Raw genomic sequence first — 16,270 nt, 5'->3', positions numbered from 1 at the left:
AACCTTTTCTTAGCCTATAACTGTAAACTTTTAACAACATTTTAACATGCTTGAGTTAAGGAGAGACACTTCAGGAGAATTTCTTTTGACATATATTTCAATTTTGAAAGTCGTTGAAAAAGACATCGACTGTAAATATTTAGGGGCTTTTTTACTACAACATTTGACAACTGTAGATTCCTCACAGATTCACCAAAATGTAGCTTTTAGATAATGCGGTATATGGCTATATACAATATAACAATTCAGACAACTTGTATGCTAAATAAAATAAATGTCTTAACAAGAGTAATCTACAAGGTAAATGTTAAGGTGATATCTATTAATTAGGTCTTTTTGTCCTATTCAGTTGAAATGCCTTGCAAAATGTATGGAATTTTACCTTTAGTGCCTTTCCCTACAACATTGATACAAATCTCATGTCTGTGCTGTAAGTATAGAGCTGGAGTGCTGGAGACAGGCAGCTTTTAGCCTAGCTTAGCATTAAGACAGGAAGTACTCTCTCCAAACTTTAAAAATCTATCTACAAACACCTTAACGGCCCCTTATGTAGAATCTTGTATTCTCCTTTGTTCAATACCAACACAATCAGTTTTCCTTAATAACATCAGATTATTCCCCGACATGAGGGGGATACTTTTCATCTAACTGTGCAAGAAAGTGATTAACTGTATCTCTGTAACCATCCCTTTAATGCTGCACAGAGCTAGTCTCTCACGTGTCTGTATTTGTCTTTCAGACGGACAGTGGCTGTGCATTGCCTGTGCCCTCGCTCCATTGTCAAAGGATCGCTCGTGCCAAGTGGGAGTTTTTATTTGGGACCCCTGCTGAGGAGGCTGCTAGCAGGGGAGAGAAAAGTGAGAGCATGTCCAACTCAATTTCATCTAGTTACTGCACTTTCATGATGGTTTCACTGCTTAAAATAGTCCCTAACAAATGCACTACTTCCTCCTCTTTTAGCAATATTTGCTAAAAACTTAAAAGACCAGCTGTTTGAGGAAATAGAGAACCTCGTTAAAAAATGAAAGTCCATACTACAGAGGTATTTAATTAATTGTTTACATGTAAATCCTAACAGAAATAATGTCAAAATGTAAATGAATAGATGAGCTCAACAATTAAAACCTCAAAATCTTCTTCTTTTCTATGACCTGCTAAGCTGGTAGAGAAACTGCTCCACAGACTGTTGCTTATCAGTTCAAATTCCCTTCTGCACTCTGTGTCTCGTGTTAGGAAAGATATGATTTTACTGTAAATTAAAGACCACAAGAATAACATACATTTGTTTAGGTAAAAACTTCCAGAGATGTCTTATTGAAACACCTATACTGTTTATCTTAGCCCATTTATTTGAGCACTAATTCATTGGCATTTCCCTTCTGCACACTCTAGAGGGCTGTTTCAGAAAGGTTTCTGGTATTGTAAAAACTTTTGAATGAGCTGAATAAATCCTGCTTGTGAAGTGACTCATATCTCAGCTGAAATGTCTAAGAAATGCAGAGGAGTTTTAACCAGTCAGCTGTCACCATGCCAAAAAAAATAAAGATACTGAATCCGAAGAGACATTTAGTCATCCATCTTTCAGTACCTTTGGATACTTTTTGATTTCGGTCTTTACCAAAGACAGTATTGAGGTTTCATTCTCATTTTTAATCATGATAAGATCTAAATATGTTTTGCATGCAGTTAAAACAGGGAGTTATCATTCGAGCATTGAGGTTGATATTTAACTCTATCCATGTGCAGATTCTCTGGAAGCCTCCACAGCTCCTCCCAGTGGTAACTCCAGCGAGTCTCCCACACCAACTCCCCCTTTCTCCCTCCCTCTGCTTTCTGCCAATCACAACGTACAACAAGTTGAGGTAGAGCTGGTGACCCCTCCTCCAGCTGTCATCGGGACTTCCCCCAAAACTGGCATTATTCGCCGGACCTTAAAGTACTCAGAAACTGACCTTGATGCAGTTCCTCTTCGCTGCTACCGAGAGACGGACATAGACGAGGTGCTGCTGGCGGAGCTGGACGACGCCGACTCTGCGTTTGGGAGTAACCGCAGCGTCCAGGGCACCTCGGGTACAGGCAGCAGCCCACTGGGGGGTCTGGCTTATGGTAGGACAGATGGGGAGGTCACAGAGAAGAGAAGGGGAGAGGGTGAGGAGGAGGAGGAGGAGGAGGAGGAAGAAGAGGAGGAGGAGGAGGAGGAGGAGGAGGAGGAAGAAGAAGAAGACGAGGAAGAAATGGTGAGCTGGGCCAGTGTGAGGATGCAAGGAGACAACAGGAAGCAGCAGCATGCAGCTCAGGAGGACCCAGAGGTGTTTGGTCACCTTATGAAGAGGTGAACATGAAACTCACTCACAGGCATGCACAAAGCTGCAAACACACACATGTTCTCAAACACTATAGTGAAGCAGGATTTTCCCCTTAACTGTATTTTGATCTGAATTTGATCTCACTGGTTGGAAACCTATGTTTCAAGTAGATTGTAAACAGATATGTCTAACAACACAGTACACAGACAGACACATACTGTAGGTAGTTTTCTGTGATGTGTTGAAGTGGAGATTGAAGGAGGTACTTATCTGTAGTCAATGTATTACATACAGTAGTTAGTGTTTGGAACACCCAGAGTATGGACAAATACATAGGAGTATCAACAAGGAAGCAAAGCAGCTGAAAAACCTATTTTGTTTACATAAAAAAGCCCACCAAACCAAACCTATAGCAGTTTAAGAGAGCAGGAGTTGCTGGTCTACTTCTGCCTTGATCTGTTAGCAGTTTGTGTGTTATTTTGTAAATTGGTTGGTTTAGATTCACCAAAGTGAATCAATTACACAAACAAAACAACCAATCAAGTAAGCGGTAGACCAGCAACTCAGTGTTCTGGCTAAAATGTGTGTTTTTTCAATGCAGTCTTGTGGCTTTGGGCAAAGCATAGATAACAGCTTCAGTTTCCTGTCGGAAAGTGCTCTCTGAAAGCAAGGTAAAGCAGTAACAATTGTAAAGATAGCAAGGTATTTGGATAAGTACCTCATACAACCCTACTTCAAAAACATTTAAACTATTGCTTCAAAAGTTGGAGTTCCTCTTTTTTTTAGATGTGTCCTTTCACATTTAACCTTTTCTTTATAAACACAGCTGTGTTGTTGCAGCGTTCCTAAAACCTCCCTCTCTGTCCAGACCAATGGCAACATTTTTTGACAACCACCACCCGGCCCTGAAATCCCCCATCTTGGTCTCCGGCCCTCGCTGTGCTGCAGAGGACACCTTCAGCCGCCACTTTGAGAGCATCATGGAGTCTCACCGAGCCAAAGGCACCTCGTACAACAGCCTGGACAGCGAGGAGCTGCTTACCTCGAGCACCCAAACCGTCCTGACCTTTGACCTGCCCACATTAACCCCTGCCATCCACGGTCCGGTCTGCCAGAGCACCAGGCAGATCGTCCAGCTCAGCTTCGCCCCACTGGCACACGATGAGAGGCCCAGTATCTCCGATTCAATCTTCACCATGACTGGGGACTCGGACGCCACCAGAGCCCCGTCCAGCGAGAGGCTGAGCAGCGGTTCGGACGACACGCCACCCAAAGGACGAGGGTATTCACAGCTGGGGAGCAGCTGGTACAGCAACCCTTCTTTCTCATTACCAAGGTGAGTTCACAGCAAGTCAATATTAAAGGGATGCAATGATTACTTAATTGGCAGGAAAATCACTGGCAACTATTTTATTTGATTGGTTAATCTTTTTTGTTTAGTAATGATTATAGACTAAATGATCAAATGATAAATGGATAATGGAAATATCTGTTTGTTGGAGACCTATGTGTAGTAATAGGCGCTTTCACACCGGAGTACTTTTCCCCGTACTTTTCCCTTTTAGTTCCGATAGTTCCTGGGATTTTGCGTTCACACCAAAAAGAGAACTTAGTTCATGAGAACTTTTCCCCCCTTTTCAGTCCCTGCTAGAGAGCAGGTACTTTCCTGGGGAGAAAAAGGTTCCCATTTCTGATTGGCTGGGCGAATTGCAAACCACGCCCCGTAAAACTCGGAAAAGTTTTGTGAAGCTGCCATTGTATTTGCTGGCATTAGCATTATTAGCATTAGCATTAGCCCCGCGCACCAACGGAGAGAGAATAACTTAAGGCAACACAAAAAAACAAACATGGGAGCGGTGGAGTGATGAGGAGGTGTAGGCGTTCTGGCGATTTACTCGGAAGGCTTCAGTAGAAGCTGCTGGGAGTCCCAGCAGCTTCTACTGAAGCCAGTCCCCAACTCCGGGGACTTCCGGCCGGGGACTTCGGGTGGCAGTATACGCCGTGAAGTTGTTTGTGGCCTGCCAGTAAACCCAAAGCAGAAGAAGAAGAAGTGACGTAAGCGGCTTCATTTGCTTCATTTGCGTAATCTTCCCTCAGGGACTTATTCCGGTGTGAACGCGATCTGCTCTTTAGTTCCATGGGGGAACTAAGTGCTGGGAACTAGCAGCAAGTCCTCAAAAAAGGCTTTAGTTTTCGAGATACCCCTACCCGAGGTAGAACAAAACACAACAATGATTTTTCTTATCTTTAGGGTCTCCCATTAATGAAATTGATTGTTGTCAAATTTTATTTTGGGGGAAAAAACGTTTTTTTGGTTGTTCTTTAGAACTACCCCAATCCCTGAAAAAGAGCCAAATTACACCAGGCCGAATATGGGAAAGGTGACAAAAAAGCCCATAACTTGAGAATGACCACTCTTTTCCTCTTCAGACTTGCTGAGGTATGAACCAGGTGGCTGTCCTACATCACCAAAATAGTCAGACAATTATTTACCTAAAGAAATACTGAATTATAGTCCTGTAAACTTAGCTTTAGTTTAGACGGAAATTGTACTTTTTGGTGATAGGAACATAGGACTCAATCACTTTTCTCTCATTTATCAGAAAAACAGAAATCCCTAAAAAATATACCATTACTGAATTGTCTAGGGTGCTATTGAACACTAACCAGTAGTTGTTTGGACATATCTGGTACAGTTCTATTGCAAATTAGATTTCTTTAGACATACTGTAGGCCTACAGTACCTCTTCTCTGATACAGTCAAATTCCGAGTGGGGGATAAGTGGCATAATAGCCTATAAGTTAAGAATGCTCACTCTGATGGTCATTATATTTGGAGAGGGAAATACCAGGTGGCTGAACTACATCACCAAATAGTCAGAATAAGAGTAACCCAATAAAATAAAGTGTATTAGTTCTAAATTGCAAGCCTCTAAAACATAGGTGTAAATAGTACAGGTTTTATTGAAACTGGAACCTTAATTCAAAGTACAGTATATTCATCAAATCATTCTGTGAGAGGTCAAGTATATAGATACTAGAATAGAATGTTAAATGTCAGGTTCCTCAGAAACGTTAGGGGACACATTTTGACATTCTGCACAGCAGGTGCAGAACTCCGTACAGGGAAGGCCAACAGAGAGGCACTGGCACTTTCCACTCTCTCCACACTTTGCATCTTTGCAATACAAGTGAGTAATGTCTCTCACTTCTGTAGGTGCTGGGGTTTTTTGTAAATAGCACTGGTTGAATGGCCCCATCTCTGACAATCTACCCCTTGCCAATAGGACTCCATAACAAGGGTTTGGGTTCGGGCTGTGACATCATATCGCTGTCTGAAACATTGCTCTTTACATGTTGTTGAAATGCATCCTCTGTTGGCGGCAGATTTTCCGAGGCTGCATCTGTTGTTGATGCAATTATGAACCTCAGTTCATCCAAGTTTGTGCACATCAGTCCATTTTCCTTTTTCTTTTTTCCATAGAAGCGCAAATTCTCTTGAGACTGGCAAAGATTCTTCCAAGCTGGCAAAGAGTCCAAAATGGGCTAGATCTTTGAGCTCGCTGAGATGGGTCTTGAGTTTGGTGAATGCTGTTGTCTTTCCTATTCTGTACAAACTACTTGTTGTGCCACAGCCAGTGAGTGCATGACATGCTGGTCGACAGTTAGACATGTATTTTCCAATTTTCTCACATATGGTGTTGATGGGGATATATCTCTCTCTCATTCGATGGCCTGCATGCATGTAGTGGGGAGGCTGTGGCTCAGTGGGATAGTGCGCTGAACTTAGTGCGCTGAACTTTGAATCAGGGGATAGCAAGTTCGAGTCCCACTGCAGTCAGCATGTCATTGGCCGTTTCTCAATGTTGAGTAATCCTGCTGCAGAGCCGAAGGACTGTTTAAATGCATGTTAAATGCCCAGCATTCGGCGCCAGTCGATGACATAGTATACTTGAAATAGTGGCTCTGCAGCAGGTATACTCGACATTGAGAAACGGCGATTGTGTCCCTGGGCAAGACACTTCACCCCAAATTGCTCCTGTGGGGATTGCCCAGGCGTCTAACAAGTGACATGTAATGTAATGTACACTAGAGATGAACCAAACATGTATTTGCTTGCATAATATATGAGCAGTACTTCCACATCTGTGTCATCAGACCTCACAATGATGCGGGAGATGTATGGCATGGAGCACCATCCTTGTGTCTGCCTCCTCCTGATCACTGTACAGTGATGTCAAACTGCTGACTCCTGCTGTGCAGATGCTCTTCACATCCTCCCCTTTGTCAAATCCACCTGCCAAGATGCCACCTGAGTGTAGTCTCTGTGGGGCTGCACTGACAATGTAGTTGCTCTTTTATTTTGTTGTTATTCTTCAGAGCTGGGTCCTCATTACAGGTGTGCACTTTTTGTAATGCACCTGCATTGACACACCCTGTGAGCCTCTCCGCTCACACAGGGTTCAAAGAGGGACGGAAAGAGCAGGGTTTGGGTTGAACACAGGCGTTTATTAGCACCAAAACAAAGTGTACAACACGGGTTGCAAAACGTTGCCCGTGTGGGATCCTTCACAGGTCCTTCGGCGACCTCCCAGGATCCTGCCTACTGCAAGACCGCCCAGAACCAGGTTACCACATGCTTTTATTCAGTGACTGATTACCTGATTCCGATCAGCTGTCTGGCCTCCGGCCGAGCCACTCCCTTCACACCAGCAGCCGGCGCCCTAACCACACCCCGCTGCCACATACCCCCACCGCCCGACTCAGGCCGGGATCCCGCCGGCCGCAAGCTGACTCCCCCCCCCCCTCCGCCGAGCGAGAGAGGAAATCAGCCACGACCATCCGGTTACCCGGCCTGTGGATCACCTTGAAGTTGAAAGGCTGTGGCGCCAGATACCACCGAGTGATCCGGGCGTTGGCATCCTTCATGCGGTGGAGCCACTGGAGCGGGGCATGGTCCGACCAGAGGGTGAAAGGGCGCCCCAGGAGGTAGTACCGTAGGGCGCCGACCGCCCACCGTATGGCGAGGCACTCCTTTTCCACCGTACTGTAGTTCACCTCCCTCTGGGCGAGCTTACGGCTAATGTACAGTACGGGGCGGTCGACCCCCTCTACCTGCTGGGACAAAACGGCCCCCACCCCACTGTTCGAGGCGTCGGTCTGCAACACAAAAGGGAGAGAGAAGTCAGGAGAATACAGAAGCGGCTTACCACAGAAGGCTTTTTTAACCCTCTCAAACGCCAGCTGACACTGCTCCGTCCACTGGACCGGATCTGAAGCACCCTTTCGGGTCAGGTCGGTCAGGGGACTGGTCAGCTCCGAAAAGGACGGGATGAACCGCCTGTAGTAGCCGGCCAGCCCCATGAACCTCCTGACCTCTTTTTTCGTCTTGGGCGCCAGACAGGCTGAAATGGCGGTTGTTTTCTCTATCTGTGGCCGCACCTGCCCGCCGCCCAAGTGGTACCCCAGATACCGTACCTCCCTCCGTCCAACTGCACACTTCTTCGGGTTGGCCGTGAGCCCCGCCTGCCTCAGGGACTCGAGCACTGCCCCCACCTGCTGCATATGCTGCTCCCATGTCTCACTGTGAATGATGACATCATCCAAGTAAGCAGCAGCATATGCAGAGTGGGGACGCAGCACCCGGTCCATGAGCCGCTGGAAGGTGGCTGGAGCTCCGAACAACCCGAAAGGAAGTGTGATAAATTGGTATAAACCATACGGAGTGGAGAAGGCCGTTTTTTCCTTAGACTCTGGAGAAAGGGGAATCTGCCAATAGCCCTTGGTTAAATCCAGCGTCGTGTAAAAGCGAGCAGTGCCTAGCCGATCCAGGAGTTCGTCGACCCGGGGCATTGGATAAGCATCGAATTTGGACACCTCGTTCACCCTGCGGTAGTCCACACAGAACCGGATTGACCCGTCGGACTTACGTACCAGCACGACGGGGCAACACCAGTCACTGGTGGACTCTTCTATCACTCCCATCTCTAGCATAGCCTGAAGCTCCGCCTGAACAATTTTCCTCTTGTGTTCAGGCAGCCGATAGGGCCGTGAACGAATGGCCACGCCCGGGGGCGTTTCTATGCGGTGGTGTATGAGAGAGGTGCGCCCTGGCAGCGGGGAGAACACATCGGCAAACTGCCTTTGCAACGAAGCAACGTCTGCTCTCTGGCCCGGTGAGAGATTGTCGCCACAACAGACCGGGGCTAATTTGTTGCTTTTAATGACCTCCGGTCCCAACTCACCGTGGTGACCAGAGAAACAGACGCCACCTCCCTCCATGCTTTCAGGAGGTTAAGGTGGTAAATCTGTGTTGCTCCCCCCCTGTCAGAACGCACCACCTCATAATCTACGTCCCCCACTCGTCGTGTGACCACGAAGGGTCCTTGCCACTTGGCGAGTAGTTTAGAGCTAGAGGATGGGAGTAATACAAGCACTTTATCTCCCGGTGAAAATTGTCTCAGTTTCGACCCTCTGTTGTACAGGCGCTGCTGACGTTCCTGAGCCTGGAGCAAATTCTCCCGTGATATCTGCCCCAGTGAGTGGAGTTTTGCTCGCAGGTCCATAACGTACTGTATTTCGTTTTTACTGGTGCTTGGACCCTCCTCCCAGTTTTCCTTAACTAGGTCCAAAACACCCCGGGGCTTCCTGCCAAATAAGAGCTCAAAGGGAGAAAATCCCGTGGAGGACTGGGGCACCTCCCGCACTGCAAACAACAGAGGATCTAGCCATTTATCCCAATTACGACTATCCTCGTGAACGAACTTACGAACCATGTTCTTTAGTGTTTTATTAAACCGTTCCACCAGGCCGTCGGTCTGAGGATGGTAAACACTAGTCCGTATTGAATGGACGCCCAATAGTTCATACAGCTCGCGTAGTGTGCGTGACATAAACTGTGTGCCCTGGTCAGTCAGGATCTCTTTCGGGATCCCGACTCGGGAGATAATGTGAAACAGTGCCTGCGCGACGCTCTTTGCAGAGATATTACGCAGCGGCACTGCCTCGGGATATCGCGTTGCATAATCCACTAGGACCCGTACAAAGCGATATCCCCGTGCACTCCGGTCTAATGGCCCGATGAGGTCCATACCAACTCTCTCAAAAGGCACCTCAATCAATGGTAACGGGCGCAAAGGCGCCCTGGGGGTGGCCGGCGGGTTAACCAGCTGACATTCACGGCAAGATACACACCACCGCTTCACATCTGCGCGAATGCCCGGCCAATAAAATCGGGCCATTATCCGGTGTAGTGATTTGTCGTACCCTAGGTGACCTGACATGGGGTTATAATGAGCCGCCTGGAAAACCATTTCCCGACGGCTTTTTGGCACCAACAACTGGGTATTTATCAGAGGTGGGAGTAAGTCCTACATGTGCAAGTCATGAGCAAGTCTCAAGTCTTGACCTACAAGTATCAAGCAAGTCCCAAGTCACTGTGGTGTAGAGATGGGCGAGTCCTGATTCATCCGGATCATTAACCCGGATCCTAGAAATGAGCTGGTCGTGACGAGTCTCCCCTCTCGATTAACCCGAGTCCCTGAGTCCCACACTTGGTGTGACGTACAAATTAAAACTATAAATTGCGTCACTCGCTACTCTCTTTATAACATGTAAAATCACATTACAACGTACCCCAGTCCATCTGCCTACCCTTTAGCAGGTAGGATAGCTGCCAGAAGTGATCGTTTGGCTCAGGGGAGGGGACGCGGATCAATGAAACTTCCTGCAGACTCGTGGGGACTCAGAGGAGCCGACGGCTCCTAACCGTAATAGCATAGCAGATCCAGCGATCCATACTCGTCATGTGCACGAGCATAGCCCCTCCTCCAGCACCCGGCTCCCGCGCTATATTATGCACGAGTCAACAGCAGACTCAGAGATTCGCAGATTCGCAGATTCGCAAATCCTGACTCGCTGCAACACACAGCAGAGCAGACTCGTGCGGACTCGGAGCCGTAACCATATAGCAGCAGATCCAGAGATCCAGCAGACTCGTCCTCATGCACGAGTCAACAGCAGACTCAGATTTGCCAAATCGCAAAATAACCCTTTTTTTTGTGATCAACATTTTTTATTAAAGCAAAATACACTGTGTAGCGGAGGTTAATATAACGTCAGTTTAATAGATAGATAGATAGATAGTTTATTGATCCCAAATTGGGAAATTGTTGTTACAGCAGCATAAAAGGCATTTTACAATAAAACAAAACTACAAAATATACAAGAATAGAAAGAAAAAGAAAATAAAATATAAAATATACATGTCGAAATAGAAAATATACATGCAGATATTATATATATATATATATATACAAATATATATATATATTCAAAATATATGGAATAATAATATGCTCGTGAAATGCAACAACTTTTCGGTTGCACCGGTAGGATTTCTACGGTCTTGGTGATGCTGACTCATATGACTCAAATGACTCGTATGATCCGGATCTCTTCAATGACTGACTCAGAAGACCCTGAGTCCGTAAAAGGATCCGGATTTGCCATCTCTACTGTGGTGAGAGTCAAGCAAGTCAAGTCAAGTCATTGCTCAGGTCAAGCAAGTCAAGTCAAGTCATACAAAATTCTGATGAATAAGCCCAGTTTCCGCATTTAAATCAGTTAAAAGACAGTGGTTATGAAAATGGATTCAACCCACACTATGATCTTCATTACATACACAGTTAATCATTTGAAATCTAATTTAGACCGATGACAATCATATTAGATTCATATTAACCCTAGAACTGCAGACAATATAGCTAGGACTCAATCAAAAAGTCTGTTCAAAAAGGCAGAATTCCAGGTAAGAAAATCGTATATGGCATTTGCCATTACACATATTTAATTTAAATGTCTGTTAACACTAGAACCGCTAACAGCATCAGCACCTACATAGATATCATTTTCAAATCATTTAATTTGTTCCTCTTCATAATTTCCTTATAAACTAAGTAGGACGATTTAAAACTCACTTAATTGGGTTAATTTAGAAATTGCTTCAGTTTATCATCATAACAGATCAAAAAGTTCAGATTCATTTTACAATAAATCAAGGAATGATGCACTTCTACAAACAAAAACAACATAATTAAAACATTTAAACAAACTACTAAAAGTAGATGAACTACATTATTCAACAGTTTACAGTAACTTCTGATAATAACACAGGGGACATAAACGAGGCATCTCTTTTCCTCTCTCTCTCTCTCCCTCTCCTGACAGCCCGTCAGTATCGGGGTGGTTAGTACAAATGAATCCCTTGGAGGTTCTAGTGTTCATTTACCGTTTTGTCTTCTCTTTGTAATGCTTAATCGATTTGAAACCAAGTCTAACGTAGCTTAAACTTAACGTTAGCTTTCTAGCTAACACAACACATTCACGCACCTTTCTCTGTGGGTTTTTTTGTAGTGACGAATGAAGTTGGATGTTGTGGTGGTCGTGTCACTGATCTTTATGCTGCAGACCCTGCATACCGCTGTTCTCTTCTTATTAGCGTCATCAACAACATAATCCTTGAATCCAAACTTCACTATTTTTGGAGTAACGCTAGCCGCTGCCATGTTAACTGACAGTCCTGCCGTCTAGTGGGTTGCCAGGTTTGCGCGCACGGCGCTATAATCACCCAATCACGTTTTTTGAAAAAACTAAACGTAATATCTCACGACAAAAACAAACGCAAATATTTAATTTTAAACAGTCAAGTCCTTTCAAGTCATCTGTCTCAAGCTTAAGTCAAGTCTCAAGTCATGAATACCAAGTCAAAGTCAAGTCAAGTCTTTTATCAATGTTAGTCAAGCAAGTCTCAAGTCCAAAAATATGGGACTCGAGTCTGACTCGAGTCAAGTCATGTGACTCGAGTCCCCACCTCTGGTATTTATATCTCCTGTCTGTGTGTCACGGCTCACACGATACAACCACCGTAAAGTGTGGGTGAGTGAGTGCTGCGTTTGGGTGTAGCTGGGAGCCATCAATACTCACCACCTGGTCGAAGGCGTGCTGAAGGGTCTCGTCCCTCGACTGTTCGAGGGGGAAATCCTCCAAGGGAAACACCAGCTGGGCCAGAGGGACCTCCGCGGCCCCCTCCGTGTCCGTTTCCCCCTCGACGTCGTCAGCCGCCTCTGACTCTCCACTAAACACAGCACACAACTCACATTTCCCTGCCGTCCGTGAACGCACCCCCATATCCCCCGCTAGCTTAGCAAACCCCGGCCAATTCGTTCCCAAAATCAGAGGGTGCGTAAGGCGAGTGCTAACTCCAGCCCTGACTCTATGCTTTTTCCCCTTATAAGAAATTTCCAGCGTCACCTCCGGGTACTGGTGAATATCCCCATGCACACACCTCACCTTCACCCACGATGCTTCAATCAATGCCCCAGGCCGAACCAAGCGCTGATGGATCATCGTCTGATTACAGCCCGTGTCCATCAGAGCCTGGTGTGTACCCCCCTGTATACATACCGGTATACGGTACGTCCCTTCCAAATCGGGGGAGGCAACTGGCGGTCCCGCAACCCGGACCAGCTGTCCGACCTCCATGAGAGGACACTCCCGTCGGACGTGGCCGGGCTGCCCGCACCGCCAGCAATCCAGCCCTGGCGTCTGAGGAGCCCCCCGTGGTGCTGGACGACCAGAAGCGTAGGCCGGACCCTGGGGAGAGATAAAAACAGGAGGGTAAGGTAGGGCTTGGGGGGAAAGTGTCGGGGCTGCGGGGTTGGGGCCGTGTGGTGGTGGTGGAGGAAGGGCAGCTGCTCCAGGAAATCTCCTCCTCGGGGCTGGGATGGGTCTGCCCGCTGAGACGGCCGGTGGTCGGGGCTCCTCTTTCATGCTCCGCCGGGGAAGCGAGAGGTGGTCCTCCGCGAGAACGACGGCTGCTTCCAGGTTGGTGGGGCGATGGCACTGGACCCAATTCGCCGTTGAAGATGGCAGGCCGGCGATTAACTGCTCCAGCGCCACCTGCCCGACGACTTCCTCCGCCGAGCGCACCCCCGGCTGGAGCCAGCGGCTCGCTGCATCCAGAAGCTGTTGCGCGTATGAGAAGGGCCGGTCAGCGTCTTCGAAGGGGAGTGCCCGGAACCGGCGGCGATGTCCCTCTGGCGTGCTGCCAAGCCGGTCCAGGATGGCCTTCCTCAGATATCGGTACACATGCCGAGAGGCCGCGGGCAAGCTGTGGGCGGCTAACTGCGCACCCCCAGATAGCAGGGGCAATAGCCGCGCTGCCCACTCCTCCTCCGGCCACCCGCACGCCGCCGCTGTGCCCTCAAAGATGTCCAGGTATGCCTCCGGATCGTCCTCTGCCGTCAATTTCTGGAGGGCAATCGAAGGCGGTCGGGCCGGGTTGGTCGCGGGATCGGCCTCCCGGGCGGCCGGACGCTGCAGCAGCTCCTGTAGGAGGGCCCGGTCCTCGCGCTGGCTCGAGGCGATCCCGAGCAGAGCCTCGCTCTGCTGTCGCTGCAATGCTGTGGTGGTCTCCTGCATGTTGGAGGGCCTGACCCAGCGGGGTTTCTCCTTCCGACATGATTGTCCCTGTTCAGGTGCCACTGTGAGCCTCTCCGCTCACACAGGGTTCAAAGAGGGACGGAAAGAGCAGGGTTTGGGTTGAACACAGGCGTTTATTAGCACCAAAACAAAGTGTACAACACGGGTTGCAAAACGTTGCCCGTGTGGGATCCTTCACAGGTCCTTCGGCGACCTCCCAGGATCCTGCCTACTGCAAGACCGCCCAGAACCAGGTTACCACATGCTTTTATTCAGTGACTGATTACCTGATTCCGATCAGCTGTCTGGCCTCCGGCCGAGCCACTCCCTTCACACCAGCAGCCGGCGCCCTAACCACACCCCGCTGCCACACACCCGTTCACAAAATCATACAGAGTGTTCGGCACATATTATATATTATATTATATATATATAGAAAACAAGAAATGAAATGTGTGGTCATGGTATTTGACAGGTATGACGGCCCACAGTCAATCAAAGACCCGGAGAAGCAAAGGAGAGGTGCAAGTGATGGAAGGCCTACACATGTTATCACTGGCAAAACAAATGTTCCAAACTACAGGAAGTACTTGAGGAGTAGTGGAAACAAGACTGCACTGTACATGTTTGTGAGCAACTATTGTCACTGCTGCCCAACAGAGACTACACTCAGGATTTGACAAAGGGGAGGAGGTAAAGAGCATCTGCACAGCAGGAGTCAGCAGTTTGACAGGAGGAGGCAGACACAAGGATGGTGCTCTATGCCATACATCTTGCAGAGTCATATTCCCGCATCATTGTGAGGTCTGATGACACAGATGTGGAAGTACTGCTCATATATTATGCAAGCAAATACATGTTTGGTTCATCTCTAGTGTACATGCATGCAGGCCATGGAATGAGAGAGATATATGTCCCCATCAACACCATATGTGAGAAAATTGGAAAATACATGTCTAACTGTCGACCAGCATGTCATGCACTCACTGGCTGTGACACAACAAGTAGTTTGTACAGAATAGGAAAGACAACAGCATTCACCAAACTCAAGACCCATCTCAGCGAGCTCAAAGATCTAGCCCAGTTTGGACTCTGCCAGCTTGGAAGAGTCTTTGCCAGTCGCAAGAGAATTTGCGCTTCTGCTATATGGAAAAAAGAAAAAGGAAAATGGACTGATGTGCACAAACTTGGATGAACTGAGGTTCATAATTGCATCAACAACAGATGCAGCCTCGGAAAATCTGCCGCCAACAGAGGATGCATTTCAACAACATGTAAAGAGCAATGTTTCAGACAGCGATATGGTGTCACAGCCCGAACCCATACCCTTGTTATGGAGTCCTATTGGCAAGGGGTGGATTGTCAGAGATGGGGCCATTCAACCAGTGCTATTTACAAAAACCCCAGCACCTACAGAAGTGAGAGACATTACTCACTTGTATTGCAAAGATGCAAAGTGTGGAGAGAGTGGAAAGTGCCAGTGCCTCTCTGTTGGCCTTCCCTGTACGGAGTTCTGCACCTGCTGTGCAGAATGTCAAAATGTGTCCCCTAACGTTTCTGAGGAACCTGACATTTAACATTCTATTCTAGTATCTATATACTTGACCTCTCACAGAATGATTTGATGATTTGTATACTGTACTTTGAATTAAGGTTCCAGTTTCAATAAAACCTGTACTATTTACACCTATGTTTTAGAGGCTTGCAATTTAGAACTAATACACTTTATTTTATTGGGTTACTCTTATTCTGACTATTTGGCGATGTGGTTCAGCCACCTGGTATTTCCCTCTCCAAATATGATGACCATCAGAGTGAGCATTCTTAACTTATAGGCTATTATGCCACTTATCCCCCACTCGGAATTTGACTGTATCAGAAAAGAGGTAGGCCTATGTCTAAAGAAATCTAATTTGCAATAGAACTGTACCAGATATGTCCAAACAACTACTGGTTAGTGTTCAATAGCACCCTAGACAATTCAGTAATGGTATATGTTTTAGGGATTTCTGTTTTTCTGATAAATGAGAGAAAAGTGATTGAGTCCTATGTTCCTATCACCAAAAAGTACATTTTCCGTCTAAACTAAAGCTAAGTTTAAAGGACTATAATTCAGTATTCTTTTAGGTAAATAATTGTCTGACTATTTGGTGATGTAGGACAGCCACCTGGTTCATACCTCAGCAAATCTGAAGAGGAAAAGAGTGGTCATTCTCAAGTTTTTGTCACCTTTCCCATATTCGGCCTGGTGTAATTTGGCTCTTTTTCAGGGATTGGGGTAGTTCTAAAGAACAACCAAAAAAACATTTTTTTCCCCCAAAATAAAATTTGACAACAATCAATTTCATGAATGGGAGACCCTAAAGATAAGAAAAATCAATGTTGTGTTTTGTTCTACCTCGGGTAGGGGCAATGGTGTAGTGGGGATTTTTTTACTGGGTGGATGGGGTGGACGGGGGGGGGGGGGGAGACACTGTGGACGC

At 46.9% G+C, this 16,270-nt stretch overlaps 1 protein-coding gene and 1 long non-coding RNA gene across 2 annotated transcripts in view; both read left to right on the top strand.

Moving 5' to 3' along the window:
- The window catches only part of LOC117473711 (PH and SEC7 domain-containing protein 1-like), an 83,399-nt gene that overhangs the window by 666 nt on the left and 66,463 nt on the right, over positions 1-16,270 (top strand). The window contains exons 2-4 of the mRNA XM_034119474.1: positions 740-857; positions 1,747-2,332; positions 3,175-3,642. Of these exons, the coding sequence (XP_033975365.1) occupies positions 740-857; positions 1,747-2,332; positions 3,175-3,642 (1,172 nt within the window). The remainder of the gene's footprint in view (positions 1-739; positions 858-1,746; positions 2,333-3,174; positions 3,643-16,270) is intronic.
- On the top strand, positions 6,527-14,678 carry LOC117473712. Its single transcript, XR_004555055.1, has 3 exons — positions 6,527-6,542; positions 9,697-9,699; positions 14,521-14,678. It is a non-coding gene; the product is annotated as an uncharacterized LOC117473712 (long non-coding RNA).

Source organism: Trematomus bernacchii, unplaced genomic scaffold, assembly GCF_902827165.1.
Source record: "Trematomus bernacchii unplaced genomic scaffold, fTreBer1.1, whole genome shotgun sequence".
NCBI classification, from domain to species: Eukaryota; Metazoa; Chordata; class Actinopteri; order Perciformes; family Nototheniidae; genus Trematomus; species Trematomus bernacchii.
This window is presented reverse-complemented; position numbering and strand designations above follow the sequence as displayed.